Here is a 17,450-nt window from a genome sequence, read left to right as displayed (position 1 = left end):
AAAAGAACGTCGTATTTTTGCTAATTAAAATATGAAATATGACGCTACTCAGACGCTCTACTGCCTCTTGATTAGTTAAATTGGCCTAAAGATCTTGCAACTAGGCCGTAAACTGTTATAAAAAAATATTGGTTAAAATTTAAGCGGTCCTTGGCCACTTCTATTCTATCTCTTTGGTGTTTTGTTTTGTAGCGTTTGTTTTACTATCGCCAAATAAATGTAGAGGCTGTATGGTGGAACCTTTGCCTACTCAAATAAATGGGTGAAAATATTTTTTTTTAATTGCGTTTGCAGTCATTTTATTTGTAGGAAATTGTATGCCTCCTCCTCCCCCGTCTGTCCCTCACTGCTGAGGATCGTGACTTTGAACAAGTATACCGTCAATCAATCCTCTCCACTGCACTCTGTCTTTGGCTAGGTGGAATGCGACGCTCACTGGTACTGTCAGACTTTCAACCACCTGGTCACACCATCGTTTCGAACTTCGACCTCTAGGTCGTTTGCCCTCAATCCTGCCCGTAACAATCACGCTCTCGAGACTGTCAGCGCTTTTGCGTGGAATGTGACCAAAGAACTGCATGCAAAAATTGTACGCAGTCATTACATAATTAGGTTTTAAAATCTCATGGCCTAAACACGCTAGTCGACTTTAAGAACCCCCATTACGCAACAATTGCATAAAATACTATTTTCCACTTAACTAACTGCATAATATACTTCAATTACAAATACTTATCAAACAATATCACATGTGTTGCTCACGTTTGCACACGTTCTCCGTCCAATATCCGTTGGAAACGATTATTGTGTCACCCTGCCACTAGATGGCGTTGCTTTGTAAATAATAACTAGGTTTCTTTATTTATGATTGTTATTAACTAATATCGACCCATGAATATAGTAACTATAATAATATTGTAGCGGTAATAGTAATTAAAATAATAATTGTAAAGATAATAGACTATAATAATTGAAAAATTGTAACACTGTTTAGTTTAAGAGAAAGGGTTGATTTGATTGTGTACAGAAGAGATGCTCTGTTTAGGAATATTTTTCTCTGTCTGCGTTTATTCAAATAAAAGCCTTTACGCGTCCGATAATTTAAGACACTCCTACAATAACTGTGAAATAAGTAACACTAGACCGAATTAAATACGCATGATGCGAATGAAGCTTCATACTTGACATTGTCGCCTCGCCAGTCACCCGAGACACAATCTAACACGTCACATGTGTCGATAATTTCACCAGCAAGCCCTTGAAAACTGGAATGCAGTAATGTTCGCATTACTGCTTGGCGGCAGAAATAATAATAATAACGCACACACTCAACATAGCCCCACACTAGGGAAACCCTGTGTCGCGGGTGGCATGGACACACACATAGACAACCACAAATGACACCCAAACTCACGAGATAAATAAATGTAGGCCATACAAATATTTCTCCCGGCCTGGGAATCGAACCTGGGACCTCTGTTTGGCAGTCTGGCATGGTAACCACAGAGGCAGAAATAGGTAAAGCGGCAGTACTTCCATGGACGCACTCTTTCACAAGGTCTACTACTACTAAAAATTTAGCTCATGTTCAATATTTGGTAACCTATCTGAGAAGTCCGAAATGACCTTTTCCAGAAGTAACGTTTGCTCGAATTTTCATATGCTCGAGAGTAAGTTTGGAAGGAAAATGTTTTTTCTTTTAAACCTAACTTAAACTAATCGTGTCTTTGCGATAAACATCCAACAGAATATGTTGTATTATATTATATATAAAAGAAAGAACAACGGTTTCGTTATAATTCGGTTTTCGGGGTAATGAAAATTCGAACAAAGGTTATTTCGGAAAAAATAAATTCGAGGTTGTGACAGGTTACCCAGTAATTGAAAAATATTATAAGGAAAACACTGACGACTTATATTTCATATTAAAAAGGGATCAATTTATATCCACGGCCTTTTAAATAATATAAACCACTTCCAGGTTATTGAACAGCGCCATGTAGATATAAAATAAAATTTGTATTATGGAGAATAGTATTTCTTTTGAATCATTGGTCCATGATATAACATGCAACGGCACTTACATGCCAGCGTTCAGCGAACTTCTCCATGACCAGAAAGATAAGTGGCGCCTCTCCCGGCAGCCTGAACGTCTCTAAGTACAGTCGGAGGGCTTGGTCGATGCGCAGGCCGGCGTAGTCGAAGCTGTCTGCGAACGCACTAAGTACGCTTGGGCCGTCGTCTTCACCGCGGGAGGATCGTTTGCAGATATAGTCACCTAGAGGGTGGGAGAATAACAGTATTGACATCGAAATCACATAATTTAACTACATATTATATTATTTTGTGATATTTTATATACGATGACGATAGCCCTACAGTTTATACTGTGGACCCTTAATGAGAAGGTCCCAGGTTGGATTCCCAATAGGACCAAATTAGGAAATGCCTAGCCCAGCCCCAGATTGGTTTCTGATTACTCTGGTACTTATAAGTACAGAAAATTCTCCAGTTTGAGAGCAGAAATATCATTGTTGTAGTTTGACTTCTTTCTTCTTCTTTCTTTCTTTATAATTCTTAATCAAATTGAATTATAATTTGCTTAAGAATATAGAAAGAAATGTAACTGATCATTCACATCGCTGAATAAAATTATCATTGACCAATCACATCGCTGTAACATCACGTGAACATAGTTGTAAATTCAAATTTGACCAATCACGTGGGATATAGTGTAGGTACATGCAGCACTCTCTCATCAATCTCTAATTCGAAGTTTTGATGTTATTTTCAACTTCCTAATAAGAATCAGTCATGTTTATTTTTCTGTGTGACGAATAAATGATTTAAATCGACGTATAAAAACTACATACCAATCATTGTCTTGTCCAAATAGGGGTTCTCTCTCAGAAAGATGGCAACTTCGTGTGGGCACAGTGGTGTAGTCAGTACTCCGTGCTCTTGGAGAAATTCTATCCCTCGTTCAGGCTTTTGGTTGAACAGTTCTGTGCCCTGTGTTACCCACTGAAATATATTTTTTATGACTATAAATGACGGGATTTAATAAGTCGTGCATTTGGTAGTAAGCGACTCGCCTGCCCATAACAGTTGCAGTGCCACTCAGAGCTTTAAATCGTAAAGACCCGAAGGGCACTGCCAGTGCGCCCGTCACATCGCGTATATCAGCAGAAATAGAGACGAAATGTAATTGAATTTGTTTCGAAACTATTCTGCCAAATCATTAGGGTAAAGCGGCAGTACTTCCCTGGACGAACTCTTTCACAAGCTCTACTGCTACTAACATTATCAGTGATATTACAACGCATGTTAGGTACAGTTAGTAATATATAAAATAATTTAACAAACCTTTTTCATATTTCTAATATTATCCAACTCTGCTTCAGTGGGTAATTCCGACGCAATCTTATGCCTTCCCAACCTTCCTCCACCGACATACTGACTAATATCGTGCGTAACATGATCACTAACTACCGACGAATCGTCCATACCGCCAAGCTCTAACGTAATATGATCTCCGCGGCTACATTTTGTCTCTTTCTCTTCCTCAAGAATCTGTACTTCCGTCTCGCTCTTTTCCTTTTGACTTCCAGCTTCTATAGCTTCAATAATCGTCATCAGAGCCTCCAAACATAACGAATGTATGTTGTAAGCGGTACTTGATACCACATTTTTAGATAATAATTTGGTAATTTCTTCAAAAACATTAATACTATATACATCGCAGTCGTAGTTTAAATATAACTCGGTACACAGACTCGGTATTCGAAATAACTGTGAAAGACTTTCGATTGCTAAATGATGTATTTCTTTAAGCTCGTAAGTGGCTTTTACTGTGTCCATTGATATTATTTCGATTATCTTTTTGAAGAATGCCTCCATTTGGAATTTAAGGTGGAATCGTAAGGCTTCGAAGAGGAGAAACGAAATTTGAAGATCTAGCGCGAAAATTGAAATTCTTTCTGTGCTCAGTAACTGTGAATGAAAAAATTTTTTTGTATTTGTATAATAACACGCACACTCACCATAGCCCCGCACTAGGAAAACCCTGGGTCGCGGGTGCCATGGGGACATATATAGCCAACCACAAATTACACCCAAACTCACGAAAGAAATAAATGTAGGACATACAAATATTTCTCCCGGCATGGCAACCGTTCAGCCACGGAGGCATTAATTCTTAAACTCAATATTGTTTTTTTTTAGGAATAAGCTATGGTCGGAAAATGGTGTTCCACATATATAGACATAGCTACAAAGAGCGACTTAGAGTTGTTAAAACCACCATTTCCGAATTCCGGATTTCCGGAAACGGTTTTACTGTGTCGTAGGACAAACTACTGACCTAGGAAGTCGAAGTTGGATTATTAAAGTAATTCTAATAGAGCCTTGTAAAAAAGTGCAGCAGATAAGTGACAACCTTGTTGCCGTTCCGCCAATGTGACCGTCAATATGCGGGACTCGGTTCGGTATTTAAAGCTACAGAGGTGCGGAGAGTGACCATTCTCGTTACTATTTTATTCTAAGCTTTGGTAAAGGGTCAGTTATCTACTGCATTTTTTTACTTTAATTATAAATTTCCATTTGAAATCTAACTTCGACTTCCTAGGTCAATAGTTATTTGTCTTACGATGCAGTAAAACCATTTCCGGAAATCCGGAATTCGAAAAAGTAATTAATTAATATTTGGTGATTTTAACAACTCTATATTGCTACTTATTTTATTTACTATATACTATACTCTTCTCTATTTATCTACCTATTAATTATTATTTAATTACCTAAATGATAGAACATTCTATAATATTGAAGATTTCTTATAAAATTTACATTTCACATTATAAAATTTGTTATTGATTATTATTTTACTTTTGTTATTACGTTTCATTAATATTAGGTTGCATTAATTGGACTGCATGATTATAATAATATTACAAATTATCGCATGAGAATGACTAAAACTAAGAAAACTTTGTATGCCATAAGGCGGATCACAGTGATTCAAAATTCATTCTTGTAACAACTTTATAGCCTGTGTATCACAAAGAAATGAATGATTTGAATTTGAACGACTTGTAGCTTGTCTACACACCTTTTTGCCGACCATTGGTAATAAGTACCAGGAACTCGACTACCTATTTCAACCCTTTGGAGTGGAAACTCTTGGGCCATGGAGTCCTGGTACCTTTTTCTTATCCAAAACATTAACAGACTAGCTAGGAAATCCAAGGGTCGGCAGCTACCTCGCCCAATGTATTAGCATAGCAATACAAGAATGTTGCCAGCATCTTGGGCACCTTGCCGCGGGGACCCAATTTTGTTCATTTTTAAGACTAAGACTTTGCAACGATGAGGTATAGGTATGGTCCCATACAAAAAATACACAATTTATTTTTTTCGTACTAATCTATTATATTTATGGCAAAATGTGATATGACAGTATTGAATTAGAACAATAGGATCGCTCGATTGGCGTTTTTTTAGAGAGGTACTGTGAAAAAAAATCCAATGCCCGCAATATCGCAGATCCGACCCACTGTGCGTCGCAAAGTTAAGATAAACATAGTGTAATGTTCTAAAGTGATTTCCCCAATCCCGAAAAGGTCCTAGGACCTAAAAAATATTGTCGTAAGGCAGTCTCCATTTTCGGTCTATATTCCTCGAAGTTTAGGTAAAAAAAAACTCTACCTATTCTGATCCCTGGTTATCACCAATGTTCGGAAAAAGGTGTTCCACATACATAGATACATGTATAAATATAGCAGAGTTGTTAAAACCAAATTTTAATTCATTACTATTTCGAATTCCAGATTTCTGGAAATAGTTTTACTGCACCGTAAGACAAAACTACTCATCTAGAAAGTCAAAGTTGGACTTTAAAGTAATTCTAGTGGTGCCATGTAAAAAAAATGCAGTCGATAATTAACTTTTCATTACAGTAAACCTGCTTGGCGGAAGAAATAACTATAGTGACTTCCCTGGACGAACTCTCTCAAGGAGCTCTACTGCTACTAAAATGATGATAAAAAAACTTACGCTAAGCAAATTCCTGCACAGCGGGTCCTTGACTAGATACAGAAGTGAGGGGTAGTTGGCGATCTGGTCAGCTCCCACTTCGAGGGCGGTGCCGACGAGGCACAGGCCCAGGTGGACCATCGCTGACGTGTTCTGCGTGTCCAGCGGATTGCACAGCGATATTAAGAATCTGGAATTTATTGATTCATTGTGTTAATGGGTCCGATTTAGGACCGAAAATACGTAGTTCACGTAAATATTCGCCACTGATGTCAAGAATTCATAGCTTTTACAAACCGAGGAAATTACAACATCTCACCTAAAAAGTTCCCTAACGCAAACCAAGCCATACGGCTGTAGATTCAGCTCCTCATCTTGAGGAGTGAACCTGATGCCTCTGTGGTTTACGTATTCCTCCAGCTTCTCCTTGTCCACTGGTTCTTCCGGGACAGGAGACTTGTTTTCTACTGGTGGTTCTGGTAACTCTGGGGTTGGCTGTGGTTCTGTGGAAAATTGAGATTGTTTTTGCGACAGGCAGTGGCTTCGTCGTCCACTGTGTGACTGTCTGCTGAAAAATTATGTCCACCAGGTGGATATGTCCGCAGAGTGACTATGTCCACCGAGTGGATACGTCCGCCGAGTAACTATGTCACTGGGTGGCTATGTCCACCACTCACCTTCTTTCTTCTCCGTTTCTCCCTCCAGTTTATCCTCAACATTACTAACACATTTCTCCAGTAGCTGTGTGATTGACGTGTTTCCGTTAGCAGCTAGGTCCATAGAAGAATGTCTACCGTGCTTCTTGGTGGGAGTCTTTACTGGGTCCACTGGTTCTATTGTTATTTCTGCTTCGTTTATTAAGTTTTTGTCTTGGCTGAAAACAAAAACAAATGTACGAATATCAAACCAATTGCCCCAAACAAGGTAGTTTGGAGAAAAAGGCGTTATTAAACTATGTAATAAAAGTTCTTGGAAAGATTACGTCAATGTATATTTTTTTGTACAACGAGACATTTTTAATTGCAATTGTATGTCACAATATTTTCCACTGTCACCATTTAACAAAAAAGCGATATCTTGCAGTCTTTTCAAATTAACTTATCTTTAAAAGAAATATAAAAGCATCCATAATAAGTTTTATAAACTTAGATTCATAGTAAACATTTTTGATATTCATGACACATTAATACATAATATATAATACATTTACATGAGCATTGGCTATTAAAAAAGCAACAAACAATTAAGAAACTGAAAACGAAATATATACTTAAACAAAAAATTAATTTATGTAAAAACTGTAACCACAAAAATCGGCTATTTGGTTTCGTATTGAAAACATTTAAATTTACAATTTCAATGATAATTTTTTGTATATTTGTTTTACCTATGTCTCAGACTGTCAACTTTGACGTCCTTGTCTTCCATGTCCACTGGCGTTACAACCGGAGGCTCTGTAGGAGACTTCCTGTCCAGTGAATTAGTACCTACAACAATGTTGTCTTTGAGAAAGAAACGCGAGTGTTGGATAAAACATCGAATATATAACCAGAAATAGAGACGAAATGTATTTAATTTGTTTGAAAATTATTCTGCCAAATCATTACTGTGACAACTGCTCTCCGATTGGCCAGCCCGAATTCAGAATAATTGACGATGATGTCGTCAATTGTTTCACTTCAAATCGACCAGTTTAACTTGATCTTTGCTGTAATGGACGAAAAATGCAAAATTACATGTTTAATAATTAATTATCGATTAAATGTGATTCCGTTTTGTAATTAGATGTTTTGCAATTTTTCCCACACCACCGAATGGAACAGCCCTCATTGTTTGAGATATTATCCTTATTACTATAAATACAGAATATTTTTGGAATATACGGAGACGTAACAGGTCAGTTGTTGGCGCTGTACTATATCAGTTTTCTAATTTGTGATTTCAGCGCAAACGAGAGTTGATATTTAAAAGTGATATAAGGCCCATTCACCTGACGAGTTGCCTGTGATGGATGGCCCTTATTTCGTCTCTATTTCTGGTTATATACACGATGGATACAAACGACGAGGTAGTGATTAGGATAAAAATATATATTGAAGGCACTTCACATGGGGAGACTTGTATTTGCGTATTTGACACATGTGTCGATCATTATAAAAGCGGTGTAAGTCCATATTTTAAAACACATATTTTTTGCGTAAAAGTCATTGACTTAGGACGACCGGTCTAATACAAAAACCACGAAAAAAATGTCCCAAGTCAACCTATTTAAACGTAGTGACATGTAAAGGAATATGAAAAAGCTAAAACGTTGAATTTAAATTGTAATGTCATCGCAGTACTGCCTAATTTTGCTTGCTTCGCTGTCAGTCGAACAAACGAAGACTAAAGCGTGAATGACGCTCTGTATACGATTTTAACGCCCTATAAGTTTGGACACTTTTTAGCGCGTACCCGACATCCATATAATTGTAAGTCAATGTTAAAAATATAACATTTAGTCATATCTTTCATTACAAAAGTGAAGCAACTCCAATAATTGCACTAACATCCCATAGATGGCATTACTAGTTACTCAGAGAACTAAAATTACTACACATAATTTGCTAAATGCCCATTATTTCAATATTTAATTACAAGGACATAATTTACTTTTACAATGAACGACATATATTTGACATACCGCACTGCTATTACAATAGTGTTGTAACTCAAAAAGAGGACTTTCTCAGAATCGATGAAAAACGAATTACTCACTTCCCGCAAAAAAATCATTAAAATTTATATGTTATAGTTTATTATGGACACTTAAACAATTTATCAAATATATTTAACAATAAAATGGAAAAAATAATTTCATGTTTTTCAATAAGGATTATTTTGGCCAGAACTAGCTCCATAAAGTGTGTCTCATTTTGAGTTAAGTAGATGTCTTTTGATTGTTTCTTAACAATATTCTAACGGCGGTTGTTTTGAAGTGTAGAGAATCAAGTTTTACGTTCAGTAATGATATAATATTAAATTTCACATATTTTGAGTTACAACACTATTGTAATGGCAGTGCGAACAATCGCCATGTATAGATAGCAAGTGTGACAAAGTATTCGCCTTGTCTGCCTATTCGACAAATACAGCAAACACCAAACTCGCGTAACCGCGCGCTAATCGGTTTCTCGGCACACATCAAAGGAGCCAAATAGGCAAAGACCCAAATAGGTAAACAGTGCATTTCGCAGTAGTTTTATCAGGTAGCGTGTTTTAGGTTTTAACGAGTGTCGGCTGTTTTAAAATAATTACGTCCCGTTTTAAAATTCAACTTGGTTTTAATTTAGTTTAAACAGGATGTAAAAATTGCTTACGCCGTTTCTACAAAACATCGACGATATTATGATTATACAATATGTAATACATATACAATTTTTACGTGTATACTTATTAATGAACACGTAATATGTTGCATTAAGTAGGTATATGTATATCCTCATAGAGAGTGGTTTATAATGATTGTGATATCTTAGAAACTAAAATACCTACTATCGTCAGATGGAAACTTTGTTCTATTAACGTAACGTTCATAATCGAAACTTGTAAACCTGACAGATTGAGGTTCGTGACTTCGAAAATTATTTCTCTTCTCCGTATTATTATTGTAAATATCGATCAAAAGGGAAAGTTCAAAGTGTATTATACAATTTTTGATTTATGAAAAACCTTTAGCATAAATAATACTAGAGACGCAATGTCCTACAAACAGTTGTCTAAAAAAACTTTGAAACTGATTGAAATTTCAAAGAAAAATATATTTGTCTCTTTTTTCTAATGTGAAACTTATTATGTCAAAATGAGATAGTCATAGTGCATTAAGGGATACGACCAGTGTTACCGGTTTAGAAAAAATTTTTCCTAATTTCTTGTAGCCTTACTAGTGGAAAGAGACAGTGGAGATAGATAGTAATCAGAAATGGAATGAACGAGTGAGTGAAATTTACATGAAAATGTATGAACTTAAGGGTCCACGCCTGGAATTCACAGTTCTTTTAAAATATGAAGAGATGACTTTCTAATTCATTGCTTTTCCAGCATTTTTTATTTATGGATAAAGGTGATAAAAATACTGTCTTCCGACAAAGTTTCTGTTTCTAATTAACGAAAACAAATTTATAAAAGGGTAGGTATTACAAATTACTTGATACACAAATATTTCCACACGCAAAATAGGCGCCTTGACGTCGAGTTGCGGACACTAGCCCGTTACACCAAGTACCAAGTACACAAATATTTAACTATAGTTTATTATTGCACCATTAGCTTGTTGTACAATTGCCTTGTGTTTATTACTCAAAGTATCTTTTCGTAAAAGTCGTAATTATACGACTTTTACGCGCAGGGTGGAGTGGTTAAAAATTATTTTAACCACTCCACCCTGCGCGTTCGATCTTTACGTATACTGGGAAACAAACAAAACATCATTTATAATAGTATTACGTTTTAATAGTATTATGGTTACATTTTACGTTAAAACGAAATAAACTTGAATTAAAATCACTTTTGACTACGAAGTCAAAAGTAACTTCAGAAAGGTTAACTCCCAATATAATGGGCAAATGAAAATTGATTTACAGGCAACATTGATGTTTAAAATAAATTTATTTAATTTTTATTTTTATTTACGACAATCTAAACAAACAAAAGCAAACTTACCGGTGGAAAGTAACCTCAGTAGTTTTATGATCATTTTCGAACCGAGAATTGCAAATTTTAATTACATATTTCACCATTTTTGATACTTTTTTGTCGTGTCTCGGTGACGTTGTACTCACTCGAATTCAAGATGGTGACTGATGTCACTGTTGCCTGTGGACTACAGTGCCGTGGGGCAGTTTGAAGGCGCAGATTGCGCGCGTTTACAAGTATAATATCATTGTTTAAGACATACATATAATATGTAATGTAAAGACATATACATAACATGTAAAGTCCCCATCCTTATCACCCTTGTGTCTGAGTGCTGTACTACGATGATGACCAAAACCCCTCAGAAACACGTGCTGTGCCCATCAGTGGAATGTAGCATTTGTTTTTAAAACAGTATCACTGGGAATGCAGTTATACATTGTGTTATAGGAGGCGCCGGTACTTAAGGGTAGCCAACTGCCTCACGAGTCAAAAAATTACGTGTTGGGTATGTCTTGATGGCCATACCCCGCGCACCGTCGCCGGCACACGTGCCATCGAAGCGGCAAACACCCTTTTTAAATTCAGAAGAACTGTCATTGGCTTATCATGTTTCACTTGTAACAAACCGATAGTGCGTTTCAGGATACAAGTGGCGCCATCTCTTGGTATAATTCCGAACTATTGCACAAAGAAAATTATTTACATTTTTACAGTATTTAATCGAGAAAATGATCAAAGTTTATGATGCGCACGCTGTTTTTATTGTTCATTTTTAGTTTCATTGTTATCGACTAATGCGACTCATGAGCCATTGTTAGTGATAGCGATTAAGAAAGAAATACAAGGCATGAACGACAGTGACCTTGAATTTCCTTTTGGAAATTCGAGTCATCCGATAGTTTTGATTGTGGTGTTGTACACTAAGCTTTCAATGTGTATGGTGAACTTACTATGAACACTAGTTAAACTTTTTTTCTTAGCAGCCTTATCGCGTTTCTTAAGCGACAGGCCAATGGTGCTAAAGGCAGCAGTTGCCGCGTCTTCTGGAGGGAACTGAGGCAGTCGCATGAAGATCAGTTGCGTCATATCGCGGAGACACTGCTCCGCGTTGCGCCGGAGTAGTTCTGTAAAGTTTAAAAATGCAGCCTTGAAATTATAGTACTAAACCTCCGAAATGCATTGGCGAAAGCTCGGAATTCATATGTAGTGGTGTACCGTTCGTAACAACAGTTTAATAATTTCTTCTTAGTCGTTATCTTGATTGCTGAAGGTCGTATCCGTGAAAGGTTTTTGAGATTTTATGGACGATTTTCTTCCATCTGGTTCTGTCTTCGACCTCTCTCACGGCAATTGTTATAGGGATCCCAGTTGCCAGTCAGACGGATGGCGTGTCGGTTGGGGCCGGTTGGGGGCCGGTTGGGGGGTCGGTTGGGGTGCCGGTTGGGGGACCGCTTGGGGGTAGGTTGGTGGGCCGGTTGGGGGCCGCCTCCTCCTGACCCACCCCCTGTCCCAACCACTGACCCACCTAAACCACCCGCTGACCCTCCCCTAACCCACCCCTAACCTACCCCCTAACCCACCCCAAACTCACCCATAACCCCCCAATCCAAACCCTAACTGAACCCCAAGACCACCCCCTAACTCACCCCTAACCCCCACAACCCAAACCCTAACCTCCCAACACAAATCCTAACCCACGCCCTAACTCACCCCCATATGCCCTATAAATTTATCATAATTGTCAGTTTTAATTGTTAATTGTTAATCAAAAACATTGAAAAGATTGAAAATTGATTAATTGTTAATTGTAGATATACGCGATTAACGATTGATCAATTGTTAGTTGCGAGAACCGCTATTAACATTTCATTAATAGTTAATTGCGATTCTCGCAACTAACAATTGATCAATCGTTAATTATGTTTCGCAATTGACAATTAATTAATTGTCAATCTTATTTGCCAGAACAATTAAATTTTGCCCAACACTGAGTACAGTACAGCTCATAGTAGTACAGGTACTAACCTGTGAGCCTCGTCTCGAAGCATATTCTGAAGCAACTAAGCATGATTTCACAGACGCTCTCATCAGTCAACATGACGCCTTCCGGACTCAGCATCAGCGTACGGAGCACCTGTAATGAGTTTGTCAATACTTATTATTTGTTAAGGTCGAACACTACCCCGCAGCATACTTCGGCACAGCTTTGATGCTGTTACATGTACGAGTATTTTATATGTAGTATTGTCAATGAGTTATAGCATCAAACATGCTGACGCGGTCCAGGTAAAAACGAAATTTAAATGACAAAATTGAGCGAATAACGCTAAACCAGAAAAAGAAACCTTACTTAATTCTGCTGCGAAGCAGTAATGTCAGCATTACTATGTTCCGGTATTGAAGGGTAAGGGTGCTGGTGAAATTATAGGAACAGGGGACTTGTCAACTCATATCTCAGTGTAACGGGCGAAGTGGCAGTGCCCCTCAGATCTTAGCGATTTAAAGCTCTAAGTGGCACTGCAACTGTTATGGACAAACGTGTATCTTACCATGAGGCGCACGACTTATTCGTCCCGTCACTTGATATTATAACAAATTAAATGAATGAAGCTGTAAACACTATGCCTCTCCAGTTGTCTGACCATATAACTAAACCGTAAAAACATACATAATTTCAATAAGAAAGAAGATATCCATATTATTAACCTTAGAGCTAAGTCCAAACTCATGGTACCACGATTTCGTTTAACCAAGGTAAACAACTCTTTTATGGGGAACTGTATACGTTTTTACAATAAGATTCCGGAGCATATATTAAGTTTATCATTTCCTAAGTTTAAAAACTACATTAAAAATATTTTGATCGAAAAATCATATTACAAAATTGAAGACTACGTGTTAGATAAAGAAGTATGGAAAGACGACACGGCTCCAGAATCCGCACAAATTTGATTCAAAGTGTACTCCATAGCATTTAAGTTTATTTGAAAAGAGCAATCCCTAGAGTTTCTTGCTCATTCTTCTCAGGGAGGTCAGCGTAGTGAACGAGCAGTAGTTTAAATGTGACGATTTCAAGTGTAAATTTATTTTACCTATGGAAAAAATAATCTTTGACTTTGACTTTGACTTTGAAACATTTTGAAAATTTAAAGATAATTAATAATAATAATAATAATAACGTTTATTCCTCCACAAAAATACGTACATATAGATCTTAGTAATTAAGATACATCCAATAACTTATTTTTGGGAGCTGGTGCTTGTTAAAGGCTTAACGCCTGTACTACAAGTCACCAGGCTCTCACCCTTGGAAATGACACATGACAATCTTAAGGTATTACTAAGATTAATTGTTTATAAAAGAAAAACATTTAAATAGCGAAAAAATACATTTGACTATTTGATAATTAAATTTTAATTGAATTGATGTTCAAATATTTTTTGTGTAATTGCTCCACTAGTTTGTTATAAGTATTAATGCAACCGGAATCAACTTAGAAAAACATCCTTCGATACGGTCGGATTCGAACCGACGTCTCCTAGCAAACCTTGCCAGACGCTACGCCAACTAAGCCACGGAACGAACCAGCAGACTTTACGAATTTATCTATGTGCTTGTTATTGAATCTTTGTATTTGGTTTTTAACGACTTTTTAGCCGTAGCGCCATGAAAAATCCATGAAAGTATTAATAATTATAACAAACTAGTGGAGTAATGTCTCAAAAAATAATTGAACATCAAGTCAATAAAAATTAAATTAAACATTAATAGCGACATCTCTAGCCATGGCTAGCAGGGTAGCTGTATAGGTATCTAACTGGGTGGATTGAAGTGATTTTTTTCTAAGTGTTCGATCTCCGTTTGATAATTATAACAAACTAGTGAAGTCATATCACAAAAAAATTATTGAATATCATGGTGGTGAAAGATCCTGACATTCAATAAAATTTAAGTAAATATACACAGTGAAATAAAAAATGACAAAGTACAATAATTGAAACAAACTTAAAAATGTAATTTTTTTCATGGATAAAATAAGCAAGCATTTGTCCATGTCACTCAACAGCCACTTTCCACAATAAGGTCGACAATGGAGCATGCATAATTGCACACCTATATAATGCCTATTCATTCTCACCTTGAAAAGACAAAAGTTATAGCATTCAGTGAACAAATCTGCAAGCAGGGAATTCCACTCCAATGTCGTACGCCATAACAATGTGTAAGCGTAATTCTTTGTGCGAATGTGATTCTCACCTGTAAAATCTTCATGAGTACTACTCCATCTGAAGAATGATCAGTTCCGACGAAGCGGGCATGTGTTACAGCATCTGCTATGTCTTCTACTGTGGCTGGTACGCTGGGGTGCGTCGGGTCTGAAAATTGTAATATTCTTTAAGGTGATAGTTATTTATGATGTGAAAATTAATTGAGTCATCTAAAATTTTAAGTGAGAACAGCAACGAAACTCTGCTAAGAAGCTGATAATAGGGAATGCTCCTACTAAGCCAATGTTGCCTTCTAATAAGAACATAAATAATTGGAGTCGAAACTATAAGAGCTAATCCTACAGTACATAGTTGGTGTGGCTGTCTGGCATAATTATTGTATTATGTAATTATTACTACTATATTACATTTTAGTAAAAACAAACAAAGCATGTACCAGTTGGTTATATATAATTTAAAAACTGCACAAGATATATTTTGACCAAGTGAAATCAGAAATCATTTAAAATTATATAATTACGTAGAATTAAGATTTAGAAAGTGATTATTATGACATTATGAGTCATAAAAAGTGACTGGAATAAATGGCAAAATAACCGACCAAACCTTAACATATTATGTTCATCACATTATTGATAATTTATATTTTTTTAGCTGTAACATTCAAATTTTAAAAGCATATATTGTGTACTATTTTTTTAATGTAACATTTGTGTGCCAATTTTTCTGAGACATGTTTTAAAGATTTTAAAATATTTGAAATGAACTGAAATTTAAATTTGAATACAGTGCGGTGTACCACAAACAGAATTGGTCTATTTTTCTTGTTTTGTGTCTATTTATTTATTAACATTTTTTTAATGCACAGGTTTTTGTACGTCAGGATTGTAAACTTCACATAGCTTTATCTTTTTTGCTATATATATATATATATATAAAATATTCAATGTAAATTATTATTAATAGCTGTTGTTGTTCAGAATAAAATAAAATAAATAAGAATTCATATTCTGCCACCCATGTCATAACTAATGCATTTTTGCATTTCAGTAACATTAGCACCTAAAGCTTTATTGTGATCTAAAAATTGTCAACTATGCTGAGTTTGCTCAACAATAAAACTGAAACTAAATAATATATTAGAAAACCAATTATAGAATTAATTATAGCTGTCAGGTCATCTTGTAGAAGCCTCTGGAGACCACAAGCATGGCAGTTATTTCTAATAAAAAATAAGTTTAGCAATTCAAAGGGGAAATGTTGCTAGCCTTCTGAGCACAATGCCCCAGGCTACAGCCCTCGAGTAAATTTACTATTTATAAACTTTCTTACATTTTTTTATATATCTAGCTGTTATAAGTAGTTTAGATGTGTGTAATACATATTCAAAATGTCATTGTTAATATGATAGTTTACACACAAACAAACAAAGTTACAAATTAATTATAGGCCCAGATAATGTTAATAATGCAATTTTGCTTAAAATGTTGATTATGTTAGTTGAATGTGTTTTATATTATGATAAGTAAAAAATTTTAAATTTAAAAAAAAAATTATTGTTTTACATGATACCCAATTTTTTTATGCAAAAATTAGGTTATTTTTAAACTCTTTATTTATATTATTATTATTATAAATAATGGCAGCCTCATTAGAAAAACAATATATCAAGGAAGCACTTAATAAAATCCAAACAAATAAATCAAAATACTATGAGATATGCTTTATAAGATATAAAATTATTGTTATAAAATTTTGTGTTTTACATCATACATTAATATATAATAGTATAGTGAAACATTTCTTCATAAATTTTTATATGCAATAGATACATTGTTGTGTAGTTGTTTTGTGCAAGACTGTAAATTTTAAAAGTACTTATTTCATTAAGTTTCATCATACTTACCAATCAATCCATAAGACAAAAACTTGTGTATGGAAGAAAGAGCTAGACTAGTCACAGGACCAGTCGTCTCTTTGCTTCTTATCACTTCTAAGAAAGGGCTAAGGTATGTTGGAGGGTCAAGAAGACGCAGGTCGTCTACTTGACTCAAAATAGTCTTCAAATCTTGAAAGGTCCTCATTAAAACATCGTACTCCTCGTTCGGAAAGGAATGAGAGCCCCAGCGAGTGCTTCGTCGCATGGCAGTGACGAGCATCGCCATCTCCCCCTGCACCACAAAGATCCCATTCCCAGGAAGTGACATTCTGCCGATTTTCCAAAACTTCAAGTGAAAAACATCAACAGTATCTGATAACTTCTATTTTAACACTGTTTAGTTGAACAACTACATAGTTTAACTACACTCCAGGGAGCGTCACACTATACAGCCCGAATTTGCACACAAATTTAAACAGATTTAGAGGTAAAATTAACGAAAATCAATGGAAATTCACAATTTGATTAGCAGATTCCATCACGACCATGTTGACGTTTCAGAATTTTAGTTACGCTACTCATCACTAGAGGGACAGTCATAGAAATTTTACAGCCCAGATACCGGGTAATT

At 35.9% G+C, this 17,450-nt stretch overlaps 1 protein-coding gene and 1 non-coding gene across 2 annotated transcripts; both read right to left on the bottom strand.

The window, feature by feature from the left end:
• Positions 1 to 343: 343 nt before the first annotated feature.
• LOC113231492 (Golgi-specific brefeldin A-resistance guanine nucleotide exchange factor 1-like) lies at positions 344 to 17,358 on the bottom strand. The gene is made up of 12 exons (XM_026465817.1): positions 16,847 to 17,358; positions 14,969 to 15,087; positions 12,736 to 12,844; positions 11,661 to 11,834; positions 7,421 to 7,520; positions 6,711 to 6,907; positions 6,353 to 6,536; positions 6,055 to 6,223; positions 3,367 to 3,993; positions 2,874 to 3,024; positions 2,085 to 2,278; positions 344 to 574 (listed from the first exon to the last, which is right to left on the bottom strand). Exons 1-12 carry the CDS (start codon positions 17,145 to 17,147, stop codon positions 344 to 346), a joined length of 2,556 nt encoding a protein of 851 aa, XP_026321602.1. The 5' UTR covers positions 17,148 to 17,358.
• On the bottom strand, positions 11,157 to 11,287 carry LOC113231591. Its single transcript, XR_003310568.1, has one exon. It is a non-coding gene; the product is annotated as a U11 spliceosomal RNA (small nuclear RNA).
• Positions 17,359 to 17,450: the final 92 nt, after the last annotated feature.

The sequence above is a fragment of the Hyposmocoma kahamanoa genome, unplaced genomic scaffold, assembly GCF_003589595.1.
Source record: "Hyposmocoma kahamanoa isolate Upper Pololo Valley unplaced genomic scaffold, ASM358959v1 65, whole genome shotgun sequence".
NCBI lineage: Eukaryota > Metazoa > Arthropoda > Insecta > Lepidoptera > Cosmopterigidae > Hyposmocoma > Hyposmocoma kahamanoa.
This window is presented reverse-complemented; position numbering and strand designations above follow the sequence as displayed.

Coding starts and splice junctions, on each gene's coding strand:
- LOC113231492 (XM_026465817.1), bottom strand. CDS start 17,147: ATGTCACTTCCTGGGAATGGGATCTTTGTGGTGCAGGGGGAGATGGCG. Junction 11,835..12,735: donor CTTCGAGACGAGGCTCACAG/GTTAGTACCTGT, acceptor TAAACTTTACAG/AACTACTCCGGCGCAACGCG. Junction 6,908..7,420: donor GTTGACAGTCTGAGACATAG/GTAAAACAAATA, acceptor TTTTGTTTTCAG/CCAAGACAAAAACTTAATAA.